Raw genomic sequence first — 22,500 nt, forward strand, 5'->3', positions numbered from 1 at the left:
AAGCGAGAGACGACGAGCAGAGAGAGATAGCAGAGAGAGAGTAGAGCGAGTAGTGCGAAGGAGAGAGAGAGGGAGAGCGAGAGCCGAGAGCGAGAGAGAGAGCAGAGAGCGCGACGAGCAGACAGCGCGAGAGAAGAGGAGAGAAGGGAGAAAGAGAGCAAAGAGAGGGAGAGAGAGACACAGAGAGTAGGAGAGAGGGAAGGAGAACGTAACACCCTGATCGAGCGAGGGGGCGAGAGAGAACAGATACTGGCGAACGAAGAGAAAGTACGCATCGAGAGAGAGAAAAGAAGAGGAAGAGAGAGAGAGAGAGAGAGAGAGAGAGAGAAGGAGAGAGAGAGGAGCGAGAGAGAGAGAGAGAGAGAGGAGGAGAGGAGAGAGAGAGAGAGAGAGGGCAATAAAAGAGCAGAGAGAGAGGACAGGGGACAAAACAGGAGTAAGAGAGATAGACGGGACAAAAAGCCGAGAGAGAGAGGGAAAGGAGAGAGAGGAGAGAAGAGAGAGAGAGAGGGGGAAAGAGAGAGAAGATAGCGGGGCGCAGAGAGAGAGAGAGAGAGAGAGCGAGCGTGAGCAGAGAGAGAGAGCGATTAGAGCAGAGAGAGAGAGCGAGAGAGAGAGAGAGAGAGAGATAGAGAGAGCGAGCAGAGAAAAAAACAAAGAAAAGACAAAAAAACACAACAAAAAAACAAAAACAGGAGAAGGCGAAGAGAGAGAGACAGAGCACGCAGAGAGAAGATAGTGAGAGAGAGGGGGGCGGAGAGAGAAGAGGAGGGTGGGAGGAGCGACGAGGGGCGCACGAGATCAGCGTGGAAGGAGAGAGAGACGCGAGAGAAGAGAGAGAGCGAGAGAGACAGAGAGAGAGAGAGAGAGAGCTCGAGAGATAGAGAGAGAGAGAAGAGTGAGCGCGAAAGAGAGGGAGAGGGAGAAAGAGTGGACAGCGAGAGCATCGAGAGGGGGAGAGCAGCAAAACGGGAGCGGAGGACGGGGAGAACAATACGCGGAGCAGAGAGAGAGGAGAGGGAGCGAAAGGCGAGGGAGCGCGAGGGCGGCGTGAGCGAGAGAAAGAGAAAGGGACCGTCCAGAGCGAAACACGAGAGCAGAGCGAGCTGAGAGAGAGATGCGAGAGCAGAGAGGCGAGAGAGCTCCGCGCGCGAGCCGGCCTGCTCTCCTCTTCTCTCCTCTCTCTCTATCTCTCTATCTGTCCCCCTTTCCTTACTGTCCGTCTTCGTCTCTCTCACTCTCTCTGCCTCTCACACTCTATGTCTTCTATCTCTCTCCTCTCTCTCACTCCCCTCTGGTCTATCTCTGCCTGTCTTGCCTCTCTCCTTTTCCCCCCACCTCTCTCTCTCTCTTCTCTGTCTCTCTGTCTGCCTCTGTCACTCTCTCTCTCTCTCTCTCTCTCCGCCTCTCTCTTCCTCACCTCTCTCTCTCTCTCTCTCTCTATCTCTCCTCTCTCTCTCTCCTCACTCCACATCTCCCTCCCCCCCCTCCACTATCCCCTCCCCCCCTATTCTCTCTCTCTTCTCTCTTTTCTCTCTCTGTCTCTCCTCTCTCTCTCTCCCTCTCCTCTCCCCTCTCTCTCCTATCTTCTCCCTACTTCCTCCCCTCTCCCTCCCCTCTCTGTCATGTCTCCCTCTCTTCTTCCTCTCTCTCTCTTCCTCTCTCCTCTCTCTCTCTTATCTTCTGTCTCTTCTCTCCTCCTCCCTCTCTATATCCCTCTTCTCTCTCCCTCTTCCTCCCTTCTCCCTTCCCTCTCTGTCTGTCTCTCTCTGTTTCTCTCTCGCTCTCTCTCTCTCTCTCTCTCTCTCTCTCTCTCTCTCTCTCTCTCTCTCTCTCTCTCTCTCTCTCTCTCTCTCTCTCTCTCTCCCTCTCCCACTCTCCCTCGCTCTCTCTCTCGTTCTCTCCCTCGCTCTCTCCCTCCATCTTTTCACCCCCCGCTCCCACCTTCTCCATTTCTCTCTCTGTTTTGGATGTCATAAGCAGGTCAGCTCCCAAACTGATGAAGGAGCCGCTGAGAATAACATGAGAAGCCGAGTAGGGGAAGAGCCCGTGAAGAAGCAGCGGTCAGGTTACAAGGTATCTGAAGAAAGTTACAGCTGAGGACTGGCGGTTCTGACCCCCCCCCTCCCCCCTCGTGAGCTCCAAGAAGGACCAGAGGAGGATGGAACGCCGGAGGAGCTGAGGCTGGCGACTGAGAACCGCTCGTCTTCTCGAGGAGAGTCCTTCCCGTTCTCTTTGTGTAGACGCACACACGAAGTACTTGGATATTAGATGCGCCTCATTACAGAGATCTTGTTGACCTCATCGTCCTCAAGCAGGGGCGGTTACCTCACCAGGATGTTTTATTCAGCTCGGGGAGGGGGCACGACACTCGGGGATGGTGGGAGGGGGAGGGGAAGGGAGAGTCCCTTGGGGGTCTTGTTGTGACTCATGCCAGGAAATTTTATTCAGCAGAGGTAATGGACTCACGGGAGGGGGGAGGGGGAGGCTCTGTGATCTCGTGTTCGGTTGTTTTTTCCTAGGTATTGGGTCTTGTTTTCGATCCCTACGTGGAGGGGTTTAGCTAGTAAGACCAAAAGGGAAATGGCTGGTGTGATAGCACAGTATATATATATATGTATATATATATATTTATGTATATATGTATATATATATGTATATATATATTTATGTATATATGTATATGTATATTTATGTATATATGTATATATATATGTATATATATATTTATGTATATATGTATATATATATATATATATAATATTTGTGTATATATATGTATATATATATATATATGTGTGTATATATATGTATGTATATGTGTGTGTATATATATATGTATATGTGTGTATATATATATATATATGTATATACATATATATATGTATATGTATATACATATATATATGTATATGTATATACATATATATATGTATATGTATATACATATATATATATGTATATATATGTATATATATAGGTATATATGTATATATATATATATATATATATATGTATTTATATATATATATATATGTGTATATATATGTATATATATATTTATATATATATATGCGTATATATATATATATATATATATATATATATAATGTGTATATATATATATATGTGTGTATATATATGTATATTTATATATATATATGTATATATATATATATGTGTATATATATATATATATATAATATATATATATATATATATGTGTGTGTGTGTGTGTGTGTGTGTGAAGATGTACGTTCACAGAAGTCTTCACAAGCTTCCCGAAGAAACCAAGTTTATAATGATTATTAATTCATGTCTTTTAGTGTCTCCTCAAATTCTTTTTATTAACATATATCACGAGGGGGCGTCAGAAAAATAAAATAGAATTAAATGAATTTGAATGAAGTAAAATGAAATTAGATACATTAAAATAAAGTAAGGGGAAAGGAAATGAAATAAAAACTAAATTAGATAAAGTATGATAAGATAAAATGAAATTAAATGATAAACTTAAATAGAATAACATAAAGTAAAATGCTTGCACAGTACCGCCCCAGAGAAGAGAAAACGAAGATCGTATCAAGGGGTCGTCAAGTGGCGAATTAAGCGGTTTTTGTTTCTCTCCTGGTTTTACTTATGGTTGTGGGCCGCCTTTTCTTTTCCCAGTTGGATTTCTACTATTATATCTCTTTCTTATGCAGGGAAAGGTGTGGCGGGAGGTAGGGAATGCTTATCTATAAATGATATTTTGACGCAGCCCGAAGGGATTTCTCCCCGTCTTTTCTTTTTCTGCATGAGGAGACGGAGACGGGGGTCGCCGGTTATGTTAATCGGTCTAGCTGTGGATGTACTGTGTCTTGCTTCATTGCTTCTGACTCAGAGCAGTAGGCGGGATACAGGGATGACCCGTCATCCATGAGGAGCTAAGATGGGAGAGGGGGGAGAGGGTGGTGGATGGGAGTGGAATGAGTGGGAGTAGATACATGCCTTTAATTTGGCTACCCCTTTTATAAGGGGGAAAAACTCATGGTATGTAGGCATAGATAGATGTTTCTTTTTTATACTTTACCTCCTGTTGTCACTATGTCTTGATTTTATTGAATACCTTCTAGATTTATTTTTTCTTATTCTTGGTGTTTTCTACTTAAATACCATACACTTTTATTTAATGTAATATTATTAATTTTTCTATTTTTGTTGTTGTTGTCGTACATATATCTGGTTTTTATTTGATTGATTTATCTATCTGTTTGATTTTATTTTATCTTAATTCTATTTTTATTCTTTATCATCACCCAGTCTCGTTATGTACCAAAATCTCAACGTAACTTAAGCACTCGTAGTTAAAAGAAACGTGTTCCTTTGGTTTTCTTTTTTCCATTTCTCTCGTCACCTTGAAAAAGGGTTCCTTTTCTCACCATTTCTTTGCTTAATTTTCTTACTTTGCCGAATCTCTTCTAGTTGCTCTGTTTCTTCCTGTGTGAGGTCTTTTCTCGTGATAACATTCTATTCTCCTTTGGTTTACTTCTTTTCATTTTTTTTGTTCTGATATCATGTAGTAATATCTTTGTAGAATTATTTGTTTCTTGGTTCAATTTGTCCCGCTTTCTCGTAGCTCATCTTATTTAGATTTCCTTATCTCCTGCAAGACCTTTTATCAATATATACGCGAAATTTCTTTGACATTAATCATTCCCTTAGTTCCTTGCTTGGGTGATCTCCTTGTGACCCGCTGTGTATTTTGTTATTTTTCTTTTCCTTCTATGTTGCCAAAGATTTGCCTTGTTCCATTACCAGTGTCTCCTTTTTCTCCGTTTCTTTTCCTTCTCCATTGCCCCTGTCAGACTGTTCTCCCTTTCCTTTCCCTTATTTTCCTTACCTCCAGCCTTCCTTCGTTTCTCTTTTGTTTTTCTCTTCGTTTATCCTGTTCTGAGTGTTGCTCCCTGTTTTGTGTATTGTTCCATTTCGTCTGGATTGGTTTTCCTAACAGTTCCGAAAAAAGTTTTGATCAACCTTTTCGTTTTATTTTTCCTTCATCTCAGAGTTTATTTCTTTGGTCACCTTTGGAAATGATTTTGATGCGTTTACGGAGTCTTTTGTTCATTTATTTTTTCTTTTACTCCATGTTCTGTTTTTTCCCATTGGGCTGTTCTTGTAACTTTCTTCACTCGTTGTCTCTTGTCTGCTCGTTTGTGATTGTGGTTGTTTCTCCTGCTTGCTTTTCATGATATTATTTTTTTAATTGGTTCTTCAAGTTTAGGGGCTCAGTCGGAAATATGTGGGTCTGACCTACGCTGTAGCTTTGGTTTGAATTTCCTTATTCATTATATTTCCGTTTGTGTGTCATAACTTCAAATTTACTACCGTGTGTGTGTGTGTGTGTGTGTGTGTGTGTGTGTGTGTGTGTGTGTGTGTGTGTGTGTGTGTGTGTGTGTTTGTAGAACAGGAAGTGTTAAGGTGTTTTGTGAAATGGAAAGAATGTACGAGGAGAGAATAGCAGAGTGTGGAGGACGCAGGTGGATGGAGTGAACATGAGAGGACGACCGAGAACGAGATTGATAGAGGGAAATTGTAAATGAATGAAAGGATATTCTTCTTTTCTTCTTCACTATTCATATAGAGTGGATGAGGAAGAGGGTCTTCGCACGGTGAAACAGAAAGAGTAAACCAGTTTCGCTTGATGGGTTCTGGTGTGGAATCGTTGTACTTCAATTTGTGGTCACTGGGAGAGGAAGGGGCGTTTGGGTGGATTTTGTTTATGATGAAAGTATTTAGCTTTGACTCAGCCACCTTCCCTTATATAGGGGGAAGAGGATTCGTGTTCAAGGTTGTGTATGTAAATTGTGTTTATGTGTTTATATTCCTGTTTACAAAAACATTTCAGCATTTCAGTGCGTGTCTGACGCATACTGCAACCATGACGGACGCCAAAATGATCAGATTCACCGTGTGTTGTATGTTTTAACAAATAATCATTCTGATGATCACTCTCTCTCTCTCTCTCTCTCTCTTTCCTCGACTTTGCAGCTATTCTGGACACTCTGTGCGAGAAGTTTCTGCCAAGTAATGTGTCTGCCATCATCTTTCTGACGAATACAGAAAACTACGGGAGCAACACTGCTTCCGCGCAATATTTCCTGCAGCTCGCGGGATACTTGGGACTTCCGGTCATTTCATGGAATGCGGACAATTCTGGTCTCGAACAGGTAAGGATTAGAATATGCTTACGCGCTCACGTACACACACACACACACACACACACACACACACACACACACACACACACACACACACACACACACACACACACACACACACACACACACACACACACACACACACACACACACACACACACACACACACACACACAACTCGTGGCGCAGTTGCTAGAGTTCCCGGCTGCCACTACAGAGGTTCGGGATCGAATCCCGCCTAGGGCTGAAATAATTTCAGTATCGATGCGCTGCGGGTTGTTATTCCAACTCTCGTGGGCGGGGAGTTGGGTGTATGTGTGCTTGTAAGGTCACAACATTACCCATAGATCGGTCGTATACGAGCTCTGAGCTCTCTTCTGGGAGGGAAATAGCTGTCGATCACGAGTCCAATACGTGATCCAAAGACCATGGTGAATCACACACACACACACACACACACACACACACACACACACACACACACACACACACACACACACACACACACACACACACACACACACACACACACACACACACACACACACGCACGCACCGATTGTATATTGTCAATGTATTTCTGTTTCGCTGTTAATCCAGTAAACCTATTGTTATTGTTATTTATTATCATTATTACACACACACACACACACACACACACACACACACACACACACACACACACACACACACACACACACACACACACACACACACACACACAGAACAAATATTTGATGACAATCATAACAAACCATTGAATGTAACACAACATACACTTTGAAGATAATCCATCTGTATGTATTTCAAGCTCGTATTTCCCAGAATATGACAAAATATTTAATTTGCAGTTCTTTTCTTCATAAGAATATAAGAATGGAGGCTACCATAAGGCCTTCAATAGGAATGTCCATGTTCCTTACCACATTTCATCCCTACCCATAAATTGATTTCGTCTTTGCTTAAAACAATTGTTTCAGCCCTCATTACATTATTTTCAATCCCGATTTTATTTTATTTCTCTTACTTTCTTACCTCGTAGGCGGCTCAAAGTGGCTTGAGGCTGCAGCTGGCGCCTTCGGTGTATCATCAAGCAGCTGCTATGTTGTCCATTCTTGTACGATACCAGTGGCATGCCTTCACCATCGTCACTTCGCAAATCGCCGGCCACACCGACTTTGTTCAGGCTGTTAGGGATGAAGTCACTCATCAGAGAGAGAAATCTCAAGGAAGGTAAGTCAAGGGAGTTTCTGTCAGGGCAGGAGTCCCAACCTCCTTAGGTGAGGACTTATTTTTTATTTTAATTTATTTATTTATTTATTATTTTTTTTTTTTTAGAGAACTAGGACAATATATTTTCGTTCAAATTGTTGGGATGTTGGTTTTCCTATTAATTACATTCCTAAATATTTTACAATCCATATCACACTTTCAAAAATGCCACAAATTAGATTAGATATGAAGGTAAACATTTCACGTTTTGTGTAAGACGAAATTGTAAACAGAAGAGTAAGGGAAATGAAATTTTGACAGATGGTGAAGAAGGTGCACGGTTAAGAAATGAATTCACTCTTTACGGACATGAATGTATCCCTACAAGTGGCACACGTTGAACCTCTTTTTCATATTGAGGTACTACATAGCCTTCGTGCCGTGTGGCCATTGGATACTGTGTCGAACTCATGAGCAGGTAGTCGTGAGTTCGATTCCCGGGACCCGATGAAGGCTATGTCGCGTTGGTTTCTGACAGCCTTGGCTAGACAGGGGAATGGCTCAACAACGGACTAAATAAAAAAAAAAAAAAAAAAAAAAAAAAACGGCTTGCTGCAACTGACAGGGCTTTGCCCCTCCACGGGTTTCTCTCTTCCCACTGCGTGGGAATGGAATGGTGAGTTTCGTGAGTACTTGGCCTATCCCTCTGGTTGCCATCAAGTTCTTGCATTTTTCAGATGCTTGTGTCCACTTCGACAACGAACGGGTTAAAGTTCCAGGGGTTCTTGACCTGTTTTTCTTATACATCTCCCATATTTTGCCATTCTTTCGCTAGCTGGAGAAGACCTGGAAAAGACCATGTCTTCACGAAACAAAACCGCAAAGTACCCACAAATATTCGGTTTGCGGTTCCACTTGTGCCTCTGCGAATCTCTCTCTCTCTCTCTCTCTCTCTCTCTCTCTCTCTCTCTCTCTCTCTCTCTCTCTCTCTCTCTCTCTCTCTCTCTGTCTCTCTCTCTCTCTCTCTCTCTCTCTCTCTCTCTCTCTCTCTCACACACACACACACACACACACACACACACACACACACACACACACACACACACACACACACACACACACACACACACACACACACACACACACACACACACACCTCAGGAGTTTCATGGAGGTCAGGTTAAGAACCACAAAGTTCCGTGGCCCAAGCGCAGCGTTCTGACCTCTTTTGACCCAAGCACCTCGTATTCGTTTTGTTTACACCCAGCGCTCCCCTGCTGGAGTTTTCAGGAAAATGTAAACAAAGTTAGAAAAGATTATAACTCACGTTCTGTGACCTGTAATTAAAAACAAACTGAATACATATGACTCATACCTTTAGCATTTTAGTGGTGTAAGGCTGAAAACTACGTGGGTAGGATTTTCTTTTTTCATTTCTTTCCTAATCCTGACCAACTCATTGCATTACTCAGATAAGGCTATCTATTGCATGTATTGACAACGTAATTATGATAAAGAGCAAAGAAGGAATAAATCATCACTGTAATGTCTCCCGACAGTGATGTAATGTTACATAACGAGCTGTTTTCAAGGAAGACTGGGATGGGGGTGGAGGTAAGGTTTAGGACCAGAAGTTTTCGAACTTTAAACTGTTGGAATATTGATCTTTCTTCAACTACAATCCTGCAGATTCAACAATCTACGTATTCCCAAGGATATGGCTTTTTTAAGTGTCATTAAGCACACACACACACACACACACACACACACACACACACACACACACACACACACACACACACACACACACACACACACACACACACACACACACACACACACACACACACACACACACACACACACAACTCATATGTATATATATAATATATATATATGTATATATATAAATGAATATATATATAAATAAATATATATATATATGTGTATATAGACATACATACATATACCAAGGCTTTTTCCCCCTTCCAAGGGAGGTAGCCAAAAAGGGAAAGGCATAAAAACACTCCCACCCATTTCATCCCTAAATACACTCCACACCCCTCCCACCCTTCCTCTCATCTGAGCACCTCCTGGATGACGGGTCATCCCTGCACCCTGCCCACCGCCCTGGGTCAGAAGCAGCGTCGCAAGACACAGTACATCCACAGCAAGGCCGCTTCATTTAATCGGCGACCCCCCCTCTCCGTCCCCCTTTGTATATAAGGCGAGGACGGGGAGAAATCCCTTCGGGCTGCGTCAAAATTTACTCACACATACTACCCCACCCCCCACCCCCCCGCCCATTCCTCCTCATGCAGTCCCAACATCATCCATATATATATGTATATATATATATATATATGTATATATATATATATATATATATGCATATATATATATATATATTTTTTTTTTAGGTCAGATGGTGAAGGTGACGAAAGATCATGATAATGTAATAAAAAGACCCATTAAAATTGGTTGGAAAGTGTTTGGTAAATATAATAAAATCCTGAGAGGCTGTGTACCTTTATGTTTGAAACGTAAAGTTTACAATCAATGCATTCTACCAGCAATGATCCACGGGTGTGAGACTTGGAAGATGACGAGGGCGATGGAAACAAAGCTAAGGACTGCACAGAGGAGAATGGAGAGATCAATGATGGGAATAACACTGAGAGACCGAAAGAGAGCAAGTTGGGTGAGAGAGCAGACTAGAGTGAAAGATATCGTGGTGGCAGTAAAAGAGAGGAAGTGGAATTGGGCAGGTAAGTTAGTGAGAACGACTGATGAGCGTTGGAGCAAGTGTGTTACTGAGTGAACGCCGCGAGATAGGAAGCGTGGAAGAGGGAGACCAGACAGAAGGTGGAGAGACGAGATCGAGAAGTTTGCAGGAGTGACGTGGCAGAGGATGGCACGGTCGTGTTATTCATGGAATGTTATGAAGGAGGCATTTGTTCAGCAGTGGACTCAAGATGGCTTATTTGATATATATATATATATATATATATATATATATATATATATGTTAAAGACAGATTGAACATTTTTAGAAGCTCTGCCAAGGATTCGAACCCTGACCTGTGTGTAAATAATCACGAGGTCAAGACGCTAGCGACTGAGCCACGTGCGATGGTCCTTTGAACCATCGCACGTGAAACAGTCGCTAGCGTCTTGACCTCGTGATTATTGACGCACAGGTCAGGGTTCGAATCCTTGGCAGAGCTTCTAAAAATCATATATATATATATATATATATATCTATATATATACATATTTATATTTATACATGTATATATATGTACACATATATATATACTTATATATAATATATATATATATGTATATATATATTTATATTTATACATGTATATATATGTACACATATACATATATACATATATATATATATTTATATATATATATATATATATATATATATATATATATATACACACATATATACATACAGGTATTTACAAAGGAAGACCGTGCCGACATGAGACTTTTTGTTCCATAATTATGTCGTATGGGAAAATAAATATATAAAACAAATAGATATATAATGATAGATAATAGAGAAACGGAAAAATAAAAATAAATTATAATAGATAATGAATAGACAAATAAAAAAGTAAACAGATGAATAATGATAAATGAAAAATATAATAAAATAAATGGCAGGCTTTACAGTATATTTGCTTAGGTGTTTATCTAAATGAATGTTAAAACTTCGAACTTTACTACATTGCACTGCCTCTGCAGGAAGTTGATTCCATTCTTTTACTATACGGTTGGCGAAGTTGTTTCTACCCATTTTCAAATTAAATCTACTTCCTGACAGTTTGAGATCATTATTTCTTGTCGGATTTGCATTCAGTGCTAAAATTTCGTCACTTTTGATTTTGTCTTATTTCCTTTAGAATCTTAAAGACCTGTATCAAATCACCCGAGTCTACGCTTTTTTTTTAGAGAAAATAAATCAATAAGTTTTAGTTGGTTTTCGTATGACTTATTTCTGATATTTGGAATCAGTTTTGTGGCTCGCCGTTGTATTTTTTTTTTCCAATCTGTCAATGTCTTTAATGAGATTCGGTGACCACGCGGAAACAGCATATTTCAAATTTGGACGAACTAACGATTTGTATAGCTTGTTAATGACGGATGGACTTTCAAAATAAAAGGATCGCACACTCAATCCTAGAATCTATTTGCCTTCTCTGAAAAGGAAATATACTCTTTAGATGATTTGAGATCATTACTGATAATCACGGTAAGATCCTTTTCACAATCTACTTTTGTTAATGAATTTCCAAATAACTTGTAATCATACTTATTGTTATTTGTATCTATGTGCATAACCTTACATTTATGTTAAATTTCATTAGCCACTTTTCAGACTATTGTTGTAGTTTATCTAAACTTTGTTGAATATCTTATTGCTTTAAGTGATTATTTGCTATTCTGCACAATTTTGTATCATCACCAAATTTAGAGGTAATAGAATTCAGTCCGTGGTTTATATAATTTATACATACTATGAATAGAAGTGGCCCAAGAACGGAACCCTGAGGAACTCCACTCGTAATATTTTTCCATCTAAAAGTTTTGCCATTTAGAACTACTCTCTCTTTAGGATCGTTTAACCAGTTACTAGTCCAGCTTGATAGAATACCACTTATTCCGTGTTAAGCTAATTTAGCAAGTAGTATTTTGCGTGGGGCACCATCAAAAGCCTTCGCAGAGTCCAGATATATTAAATCTATATTATTTCTTTTGTCATAATTTGAGATGACTGTGTTGTAGAATTCTAGTAAGTTAGTCACGGAATATTTTTGGAAATGGATTCAGACGTTTCCGTCTGAATCCATGTAGACTATTATTTATAGGCCTGTAGTTCATTGGATCCTTTTTGTGGCCCGTTTTTTGAATATGGAGGTAACGTTAGCTAACTTCCATTCTCTTGGGACATTTCTGGATATAACTTTTTTTAATAATTTCTAATGGAAAAACAATCTCGTTTTTCATTTCCTTTAAGATTCTTGTTATATTTACAGTAGCAAGTTTCCCCTAGATATGTCACAGGCTTCAGTTAGGACTTCACCTTTAGGTGTTTCGTTTCCGAATACTGAACTAAAATAGTTGTTTAAAATATCACACATTCCTTCATTCGAATATTCAAGTTGGACGTCAGCAGGTAATAGTGGGCCAATGTGATTCCTAATAATGTAACTATAGAAATTTTTGGGATTCTCTTTGGATTTATCAGCGATATTCATTTCATATTGTGACTTCATTTTTTGATCGTCTTTTTTAAATCCCTTAGTGTTATCACAAACTTTGATAGTCGTTAGGTGCTCCAGAAGACTTGTATTTCTTATTAGCCTGTCTCTCTTTTTCTTTTTTTTTTTTGCATTTTTTTCCAATTGGACATGTGTATATATATATATATATATATATTATATATATATATATATTATTATATATATATTATATATATATTATATATATATATGTGTGTACATGTGTGTGTGTGTGTGTGTGTGTGTGTTTACGCACACACACACACACACACACACACACTCACACACACACATACACACACACACACACACACACACACACACACACACACACACACACACACACACACACACACACACACACACACACACCAAGATCCCTTTACCCCTATAAGGGGAATGGCTGAGTCGATGTGCAGACCCAATTCACAACCAAATAAAATCTATTGAACCACCTCTGCCATCTCATCTCGTGGATGAGGGGCCGCTCGCTCCCTCCTTCCTTAACAATAAAATATTTCGCCTTTTTAATCTGACAGATTTATGTATGGTGAATCATGAGATTATAAGAGTAGGGGAGACTGCAAGAGAGCATAAGGCCTACACTAGGCAGTTCCATGTCCATTACCACGTATAATCCTCATACATAAAGTTATCAAATCCTCTCTAAAAACAACCAATTGTTTTAGCGCTCACTATATAATTAGTGAGTCTATTCCACTTGTTAACCACCTTATTGGCAAACCAGCTCTTATCTATTTCCTTCTTAAACCTAAATTTGTCCAATTTAGATCCATTACTACGAGTCCTGCCTTGCTCTCTTAATATGATGACCTTGCCTTCATCACCATTTTTGGGCTTGGAGTTGGGTGGGTAGAGATTCTGGTATATTGGGTTTGTGGTGGGGAGGGCAGAAAATGCTGGATTGTGCACTTAGTCTCCAGCGTTCCACTGTATACAATTAACAAGTGGAGTGCAGAGGTCTGTTGATTCCCGGGGCCCACCCCTTTATTATTTGTCCCAAAGATTCATGTATAAGTTCTAGTACTGAGAAATATCATGAAAAGGGAAGATATTTTGAATATGTAAACACAGATGAAACATAGAATAAACACTTTATTCGATTTAGACATAAATCAAATAAATTTACTATGTTCTTTTCCCGAAATGATCTGATTGGATCCCTCCCTCCCCATTTGAACGCCCGGGGCAACCCCCCCCCCTCTGCACGCTACTGCAAATAATACTTATGTTTGTGGTCCCAACCGATGCTGAGCAGGTTCTCGTTTCAGCGTTCGGTTTACGGTGATTGACACCGTCATCGTGTCTGAGATCCCGTCAACGATCGCCAAAGTGGCCAGCAGCGAGGCGCGGGTCCTCTTGCTCTACAGCACACGAGAGGAGGCAAGCAACATCATGAAAGAGGCGGAGAAGCAGCAGCTCACCGGGCACAGCTACGTGTGGATTGTGACACAGAGCGTCATCTGCGACATAACAGCTTCCACAGCTGCCATCGTGCCGTCTGAGTTCCCCGTTGGCATGCTAGGTGAGTTTACTTTATCGTAAGCTCGTGGGACAGTGATTCTTTGCGGTCAGGATGTTGAACAAGTGAAAACGTGCGTGAGAGGGTTAGGCCTGGGATGAACCGGCAGTCAAGCTAACAATAATGTTGTTGTTATTATGTGTTGTAGTTTATGAGCGCTTCTTTCCATTGCTGAGACTTTTTATTATTATAATTATCATTATATTATTATCATTATCACTTGTCACCATCATTAACTATTGTCACAGTACTTATGATTGTTGTTATTGATATTGTTACAACAGCGGCAATAACAATGATAATCCTTTCTACGGAAAAACTATTATGCAGTTGCATAATAGTTCCGTAGAAAGAATTATCATTGTTATTGCCGCTGTTGTAACAATATGTGTCATTGACTACGTGCATGTTTGTGAAACTTCTTTGCCCCAATTGTTTTGTAGTGAACGTGACATGTCGTGTGTACTTTAGCGATCTGTTGCGTTGTTGATCTCTGTCGTTCGAATCAGTCGCGTGTTCCCTGACTCCGATTTTTTTTTCTCAGAAATTTATTTTCTACAGGTTCTGAATGTTGTTAGGATTCAGGCACGCATTCGATAGTTTTCGTAACTATTTATATATGTCTTGTAAATTATCTCTATCTTTATGCCAAGGGCTTTTCCTCTCTTATGGGGGGGATAGCAAAAGGTACCTTCCCCCCACCTATTTCATCCCCACCCATCCCACTCCAATATCCGTATTGACTGCATGTTATTGTACGGTAAAAATCTACTCAGTAGCATGCAGCAGATACTTTAGGTTCTATATGGGACGCCCCTACGGACCAGAGTCACACGTCTTTTTTCTGTGCTGTAGGAAATATCTACTCATAAAGAAATGATGCTATTTTATTGTAATGCGACTCTCCCTCCGTTATGCTGTTCCCCAACTCTTAATACTGTCCTGCACCACTTTTCTGAATCAATATTTCCATTTTCACCTCCGCCCCCAGTGGTAGGGTCGTAAAAGGCAACTAAAACGAGACGGAGGATAGGACTAAACATCCTTTTCTCTGTAGTCTTAAAAAGAATTTTTTTAATAAACTTTATATATATTCATATTAATTTCATTTACAGCTTGTAGGATGAGCAAAATCGTTAATATTTGTGTTAATATATTAAAATCATATCAAGTACGTTAAAACAGTTAATATTTGTTCATAATCAACATTTTGATTATTTTTCTAGTCGGGGCAGGAGAAAGTGTTTATCAAATATGTCGACGTCATGCTTTCACGTTGTTGTCGGTGTCTGCAGATCAAGTGTGCGCATGCGCAAGTGCTAGCTGCAGGTCCCCTCGTATTTGCACATTAACTAGTTTGGCTACTTTAAATATTTGTACCCGTGTTTTATTATATATATTTTAACAGTATTCAGCCAATATTTAAGAAATGCATTCACAACATCTTGTCTGAATGGGAACCATGTCTTAGTACATATATATGTATGTATATAATATATACATATATATATATATATATATATATATATATATATAATATATATATATATATATATATATATATATGTATATGTAATATATATATATATATATATATATATGTATATGTAATATATATATATATATATATGTATATGTATATAATATATATATATATTATATATTATATATATATATGTATACATATATATATGTATATATATATATATATCTTGGAAGTATGCAATTAATAATGCATGCGTTGTTAAAGTCAACAGCTACGATAACATCATTCTGTTTACAGAATTTCTTTTCTATGTTGCGCACCAATGTGTGGTCGTCTGGATGCAGATCTCTTAGTAGAGTACTGAAGTCCATGGTATTTTCCTCTAGACGTCTTTCGGCCTTAACTAGCCATCTTCAGGTGTTAACTGGTCGAATTGTTGACAGAAAATGACTCGGTTTGGCCGCATGTTGGTATATATCGGTGGGGAGCGTATATATATCAACATCCTATAAACAGAATAATGGTATCGCAGCTGTTGACTTTAACAACGCATGCATATATATATATATATATCCGCATTATTCAACATCTATTAGATGCATTCACAGTATGTATCCGCATTATTCAACATCTATTAGATGCATTCCCAGCATCATGTCTGAGTTTATTTTTTTATATTAAAAATCTCACGCCATGGCATTGAATTTAAGGGAAATAGATTTTAGCTTCAGGTGACCAGAAATGTGGAATATTGATAAATGAATTATGAAACTGAAAAGAAAGAGAAAGAAGAAAGCTTTGAATTCGTAAAAAGAACAAATACGGCGGTTACATTCTAGTCTATGCGCTCTAAGGAGTCTTTTCTGGGTGTGGTATACGTCGTGATTTACTACTAACCATTGTGCCAAATCAACCTTAGTATATGTCTTTCTCTCTCTCTCTTATTTCCCATCTATGTGCTATTTTTTTATATTCGGTATGTAGGAAAGGAAACTGTATAGTACAATGAGTATTATTTTTTTAGAATTATAACAACGATGTGAATAAATTCTATGACACGTGGCATCAGTGCTTTTTCCTCCCCTTGTTGCCACGTCGAGGCGTCACCTGTGAGACATGTGGAATGGGTGATAGGTAATCGTTGTTATAATCCTTAAAAAGTGATCCTCGCTGTAATATACAGCTTTCTTTACTATATACAGAATATATAAAATAAAATAAAATAGCACGTAGATGGAGCGCAAAGGGTAGATGGAGACTTTGGAGTTGGAACGGAAAAAGTCTATCAAGAAACTGCAACCAAACAAGTCGCTTGGGTCTCAATTGAACGGGGAAAGTAATGTCTCGTGTTATACACTCTAATGTAGTGTTTCAACCTGTTTTTGCTGATGACCTTCTGACTCGTAATGACCTCTGTGACCCACCCATTGTCATTATTAGAAAAAAATATATTCGAATGGTAATATTCATTATCAAATACATACGAATTACAGTTGTATTATTATGTAATTCAGGGATTATGCAGCATCCTGCAAAATATATTACCAAAAGCCGAGAACAGATTCTATTTGTTTGAGTTTGATGATTAAAAATATACAAGGGGAGTCGCTATGAACTGCGCTCTCTCGGCGGATCTGATGATTCTGTGTAACGCCGCGAACTCCCCCATGCCTTTGGTCCAACTCGCTCGCGTCAGTGTCCGAACTGCAGACACCTCGACCTCCGCCGCAAGTAGCGACGCTCTAACCCGCTCGGCCAGCGAGTATATCTCGTAGCTGATAGCGTTAAAAGGGTTGGGGCTGTGAAGAAGCCAAGCCCAAGAGAGTTGTCTCCGATTGGGGCTTCAGCCTTATCATAGGCTAATTACCTCGGGCGATGGACCACTTCAGATTTCGTTGTTTTAAGAGTCCTCTTGTATTTTAGTCACTTTTCTTCTTTAAAGGTGAGAGGGTAATGTTTGTCTTTACTGATATATGGAGTATTACATTTATCTCGGTTGCGTGGTATCTTTTTAATAACTTAGCTGATTTCATTACCATAGATATAACTGTGTTTTCTCAACGTTACAGAAGCTAAGTGTAGCTAACTTAGACGTTTACGGAAATGGTAAGTTTCATGATTAATTGTACGATTTCCTGAATTAGGGAGAAGAAAAGCCCTGAAGTGCTGAAGAATCCTTTCTTTACCTTATTCTCAAATATTCCGGTGACCTTGCACTTCCTGAGTGTAAATGTTTACGCATTTTGTAGCCACATTTTTATAGACAAGCGAGTTGTCTCTGTCATTTGAGTTATAACTTTTTTTTTTCAGGTGTTCACTTCGATACCAATACATCTGTGATCATATCTAACATCGCAACATCAATCGAGGTCTTCGTCCATGGGGTCGAGTCGTTCCTGAACGAAACGCGGTTCGAACCCACGCACCTCAACCCCCAGATATCATGCAAAGACCAAAGGGCATCCAAATGGACCATTGGTAATAAATTTCATCGGTAAGTAATCTTAAGTTGAGCTCTGGGAAATATGTGCGCTTATGTCGTATCGGAAGCGTGCTTGTCTCACATTCGCTTAGTTGTGGGTTCGAATCCCGCACTTCTTTCCAATTTCCAGCAGTGACTGTTACCTTCCCCAACAACCCAAGCGCATAGGGCAAATGTGACGGCTTCGGCCGCAGGTACGCGCCTCCTGGCGTAGGGTCCTTATCTTCTGGGAAATGCCTTTGTTGGGTTTTCCTAGCCTTAACTCTATATGTTGAATGGGTTCTGTGAAGTCATCTCTATCGGCAGTCATATCTCAAAACAAACTATACACCTAATCAACCTTTCTGAAAAGTGAAAAAAATATTTGAAACAGCTTCATGATTGATATGTGACTGATAATCGCCCGCTTTTGGTAATTTGCAGACATCTGAAGGATGTATCGATTTCTCAACAACCCGTGAACCTCTCCTTTAACCAGGACGGAACTAGAAGACACGTTGAACTAAAAATTATGAACCTAAGGAACGATAGCATGAAAAGGAAAGTTTGGGAAGAAGTAAGTATCCATTTTAGTTCGTTATGACAAATTTAGTGAAAAATACCGGTGGTACACATTGCTTACTGATACGCTCAGAATCTCGAAGAAGAGAAAATGTGCGTGTGAGTTGGAAAACGGTAGCTTTACTAGGTAACAATCTATTCCGCGAGAGGGGTTCGACGAAAATGAATTGGCAGTATCGTTATTGAGGGAACTAAATTTGTAGCACTATTTTCGTGATCAAAGTGGGAAGGAGTGAAAAAAGATGGCCTGCATGGGATTGAAAAGGGTGAGAACTTTGTTTTCCAATGCCTAGTTCCCTCGCTTTGTGTGGAAGGGTGTATAGGTTGGCAAGACACACACACATACACACACACACACACACACACACACACACACACACACACACACACACACACACACACACATACTCGTACATACACACACACACACACACACACACACACACACACACACACACACACACACACACACACACACACACACACACACACACACACACAGAGGACACGAAAAGAAACATAAAAAGGATAGTTACAGAAGAGATCTGAAAAAAGAATAGCTTCCCACACAAAGTGATAGATATCTGGAGCAAACTGAATGAGATAATAGTGCGTGCAAAAACTATACAAGAATTTAATATCAAACTGGATAATAAGAAATACAAAAGTAGGTCACTACGAGCATAAGTCTCTTCCCGTAAAATACAACTTGGTAAATACACACACAAACACACACACAAACACACACACACACACACACACACACACACACACACACACACACACACACACACACACACACACACACACACACACACACACACACACACACACACTTCAACGAATGGACGGCTTAGAAGACGTTCTGAAGAAAATTGAAGTTTTGTGGATCCCAACGCAAAGAGAAGTGCCTATTGTATTTACAGGGTGGGGGGGAAATTGCTCGTGGGGTAGTAGGAAAGTAGGGAAAGAGGAAAAGGGGAGGGATTACTGAGGGAAATGGAAGGAAATGAAGAAGGAGTAGACTTGGCCCAGGCAGACAGGCGAAAGGTAAACAAACGGCCCCCCGACGACAAGAAATGTCTAATAAAAATGTAAAGATTAGAAGTATAGATAAGAGCAATACAGTAGAAAGTGATGAGAATATTTTCCAGGGATTTAAAGAGGGTGGGGGGGACACAACCCCCCCCCCCCGACTGACAAGACTAGAAGAGAAGGTCGATAAGATGATCGAGGACTTGGAGCGTAGGTTTGGTCATGTTAACAACATTATACGGAGAGTTGAAAAATTGGAAGAACTAGAGAAGGCGAACAAAAACTTAACTAAGGAAATTGAAGAATTAAAAAAACAGTTAAAAGAAGTAAAAGATGAGAATAAAGTCTTAACGGAGAATAATAAGGAGAACAAGGAGGGTTGGAAAAAAATCCAAGAAAATAGCAAAGTTGCATTCACTGACATAATCAGACAGCAAATGAATGAACAAACTGAAAACTCAGTTATTAAAGTGATGAGACAGAAGGAGAATATAGTAAGAGACTTAGCAGACAAAAAGAAATGTATAATTATATTAGTAATGGAAGAGAAACATAACCCAGATAGAACCACAAGAATCAAAGAGGAAAATGAAAAAGTAAGAAATTTACTAGAATTAGTTCAGAAAGATGAACCAGAAATAATGAAAGAAATCGAAGAGAAATTCAGGCTAGGGAAATATAGTACAGACAAGACCAGACCAATTAAGATTAAATTCAGGTCACAAACTACGGCTGAGAATATCTTATCCAAAACAGGGAAACTAGCAACAAGTGAACAATATAAAAAGGTATGGATAAAAAGGGAAATGAATAAAGAGGAAAGAGAGGAAGAAAAACAGAAAAGACTTGAAGCAAAGGAAAAAAACGAGATAAGAACGGAGTCAGAAAAAGAGAGATTCTATTGGAGAGTAGTGAATATGAAACTAAAGAAAGTCGACATACAAGAGAAAAACAAAAGGGAAACAGAGAACACAATGGAAGTGGCAGAAAACTAAGAGTGTCTTACACAAATATAGATGGATTAATAACAGGATTGAATGAGCTGAATGATTATTTGAAAGAAAAAGAACCAGACATAATGGGAATTGTAGAAACAAAATTAAAAGGTCCACTACCACCCAACAGTGTAGGACATGATGCATATAATTATTGGATTAGAAACAGAGTGAAAAAGGAAGGGGGTGGAGTTATGTTCCTGACTAAGAAGGATATAAACGTGAAGTGTGTCACATATGGAAAGAAAACAGTAGAGATGATAATGATGGAAGTAGAAGACAGAGATAAGAAGAACAGAAAGTTTGTGATAAATTATGTGCCCCCGAAAACAGCCTCATGGGAAGAGAGTGAACATAAAAGTATGTTAGAGGACACAAAGATAACATTAAACAAGATAATGGAAGAGGGAGGAAAAATAGTTATGATGGGCGACTTTAATTGCAAAGAAATCTGCTGGGAAGAAATGGCAGTAAAGGGTGGAGACGGCTCATGGGGAAACGCTCTACTTGAGATGGTTACTGACCATACAATGACACAATGGATACAGGAGAACACTAGGTATAGAAATGAAGAAGAGCCATCGAGACTAGACCTAGTAATTACATCCGAACCTAGAATAGTGGACAAAATTGAATATAAAACACCAATAAGTAAAAGTGACCACATATTGATTGAACTGGAACTTACTGAAGAAAAATATATGAAAAGAAATTAACAATATAGAAAAGGAAGAATGATGTATGAAAAAACAAACTTTGATAAAATAAGAGAATTCTTTCAAAAGGAAAACTGGGAAGAAATATACAAAGAAGAAACAACAGTAGAAGAGAAATGGAATATTTTGACAAAAATTTACAAAAAAGGAGTGGAAAAGTATGTCCCAAGACAAAAACAAGAAAAAGAATATGTAAAATGCTGGTACAACAAAAGTTGTAGGGAGTTAAAAGACAAAAGAGACAAAGCCTGGACCAGATGGAAAAAAAACAGAAGACCTGAAAAATGGAAAATATATACCTGTTATAGAAATGAATATGTACAAATGTGCAGAGAGGAAAAGAGAAAATATGAAAAAGATATCATAGAAAAGTGTAAAGATCAACCAAAACTATTCTACAGATTTGTAAACAATAAACTGAAAAACAAACAAGACTTGGAGAAATTAAGACAGGAGGGAGTTGAATACACTGAGGAAATGGAAATGGCAGAAATTATGAACAAACATTTTAAATCAGTGTTTACAAGGGAGAACATACAACCTGAAGAGAACGAATGGAAAGAGAAAGTCCCCCCTATGGAAGAAATAGAAGTAACAAAAAATGAAATATTAACACACTTGAGTAATCTTGATGTCAGAAAATCGCATGGACCAGATGAAATAGCAAACTGGATACTGAAAGAATGCAGGAATGAACTGGCAGACAAAATACATAGCATACTAAATAGTTCCTTGAAAGAAGGAAAAGTTCCAGAAGATTGGAAAAAAGCAAATATAGTACCCATATATAAAGGAGGAAATAAAGAAGAACCTACCAACTATAGACCAGTCTCTCTAACAAGTACAATAGCAAAAATTTGTGAAAGAATTATCAAAAGTAGATGGGTAAAATATTTAGAAAAAAACAAAGTGTTAAATCCAAGGCAATTTGGATTCAGACAAGGACGATCATGTGTCACCAATTTAA

At 39.1% G+C, this 22,500-nt stretch overlaps 1 protein-coding gene across 3 annotated transcripts in view; it reads left to right on the forward strand.

Annotated features, from left to right (window-relative positions):
• The window catches only part of LOC143025535 (glutamate receptor ionotropic, NMDA 2B-like), a 110,266-nt gene that overhangs the window by 32,568 nt on the left and 55,198 nt on the right, over nucleotides 1-22,500 (forward strand). For all 3 annotated transcript variants that reach the window (XM_076185367.1, XM_076185368.1, XM_076185369.1), the window contains exons 3-7: nucleotides 6,031-6,209; nucleotides 7,243-7,433; nucleotides 14,008-14,261; nucleotides 18,055-18,238; nucleotides 18,650-18,782. In XM_076185367.1, coding sequence (XP_076041482.1) covers nucleotides 6,031-6,209; nucleotides 7,243-7,433; nucleotides 14,008-14,261; nucleotides 18,055-18,238; nucleotides 18,650-18,782 — 941 coding nt within the window. The remainder of the gene's footprint in view (nucleotides 1-6,030; nucleotides 6,210-7,242; nucleotides 7,434-14,007; nucleotides 14,262-18,054; nucleotides 18,239-18,649; nucleotides 18,783-22,500) is intronic.

Source organism: Oratosquilla oratoria, chromosome 5 (genome assembly GCF_046742065.1).
Source record: "Oratosquilla oratoria isolate Oo_2021 chromosome 5, ASM4674206v1, whole genome shotgun sequence".
NCBI classification, from domain to species: Eukaryota; Metazoa; Arthropoda; class Malacostraca; order Stomatopoda; family Squillidae; genus Oratosquilla; species Oratosquilla oratoria.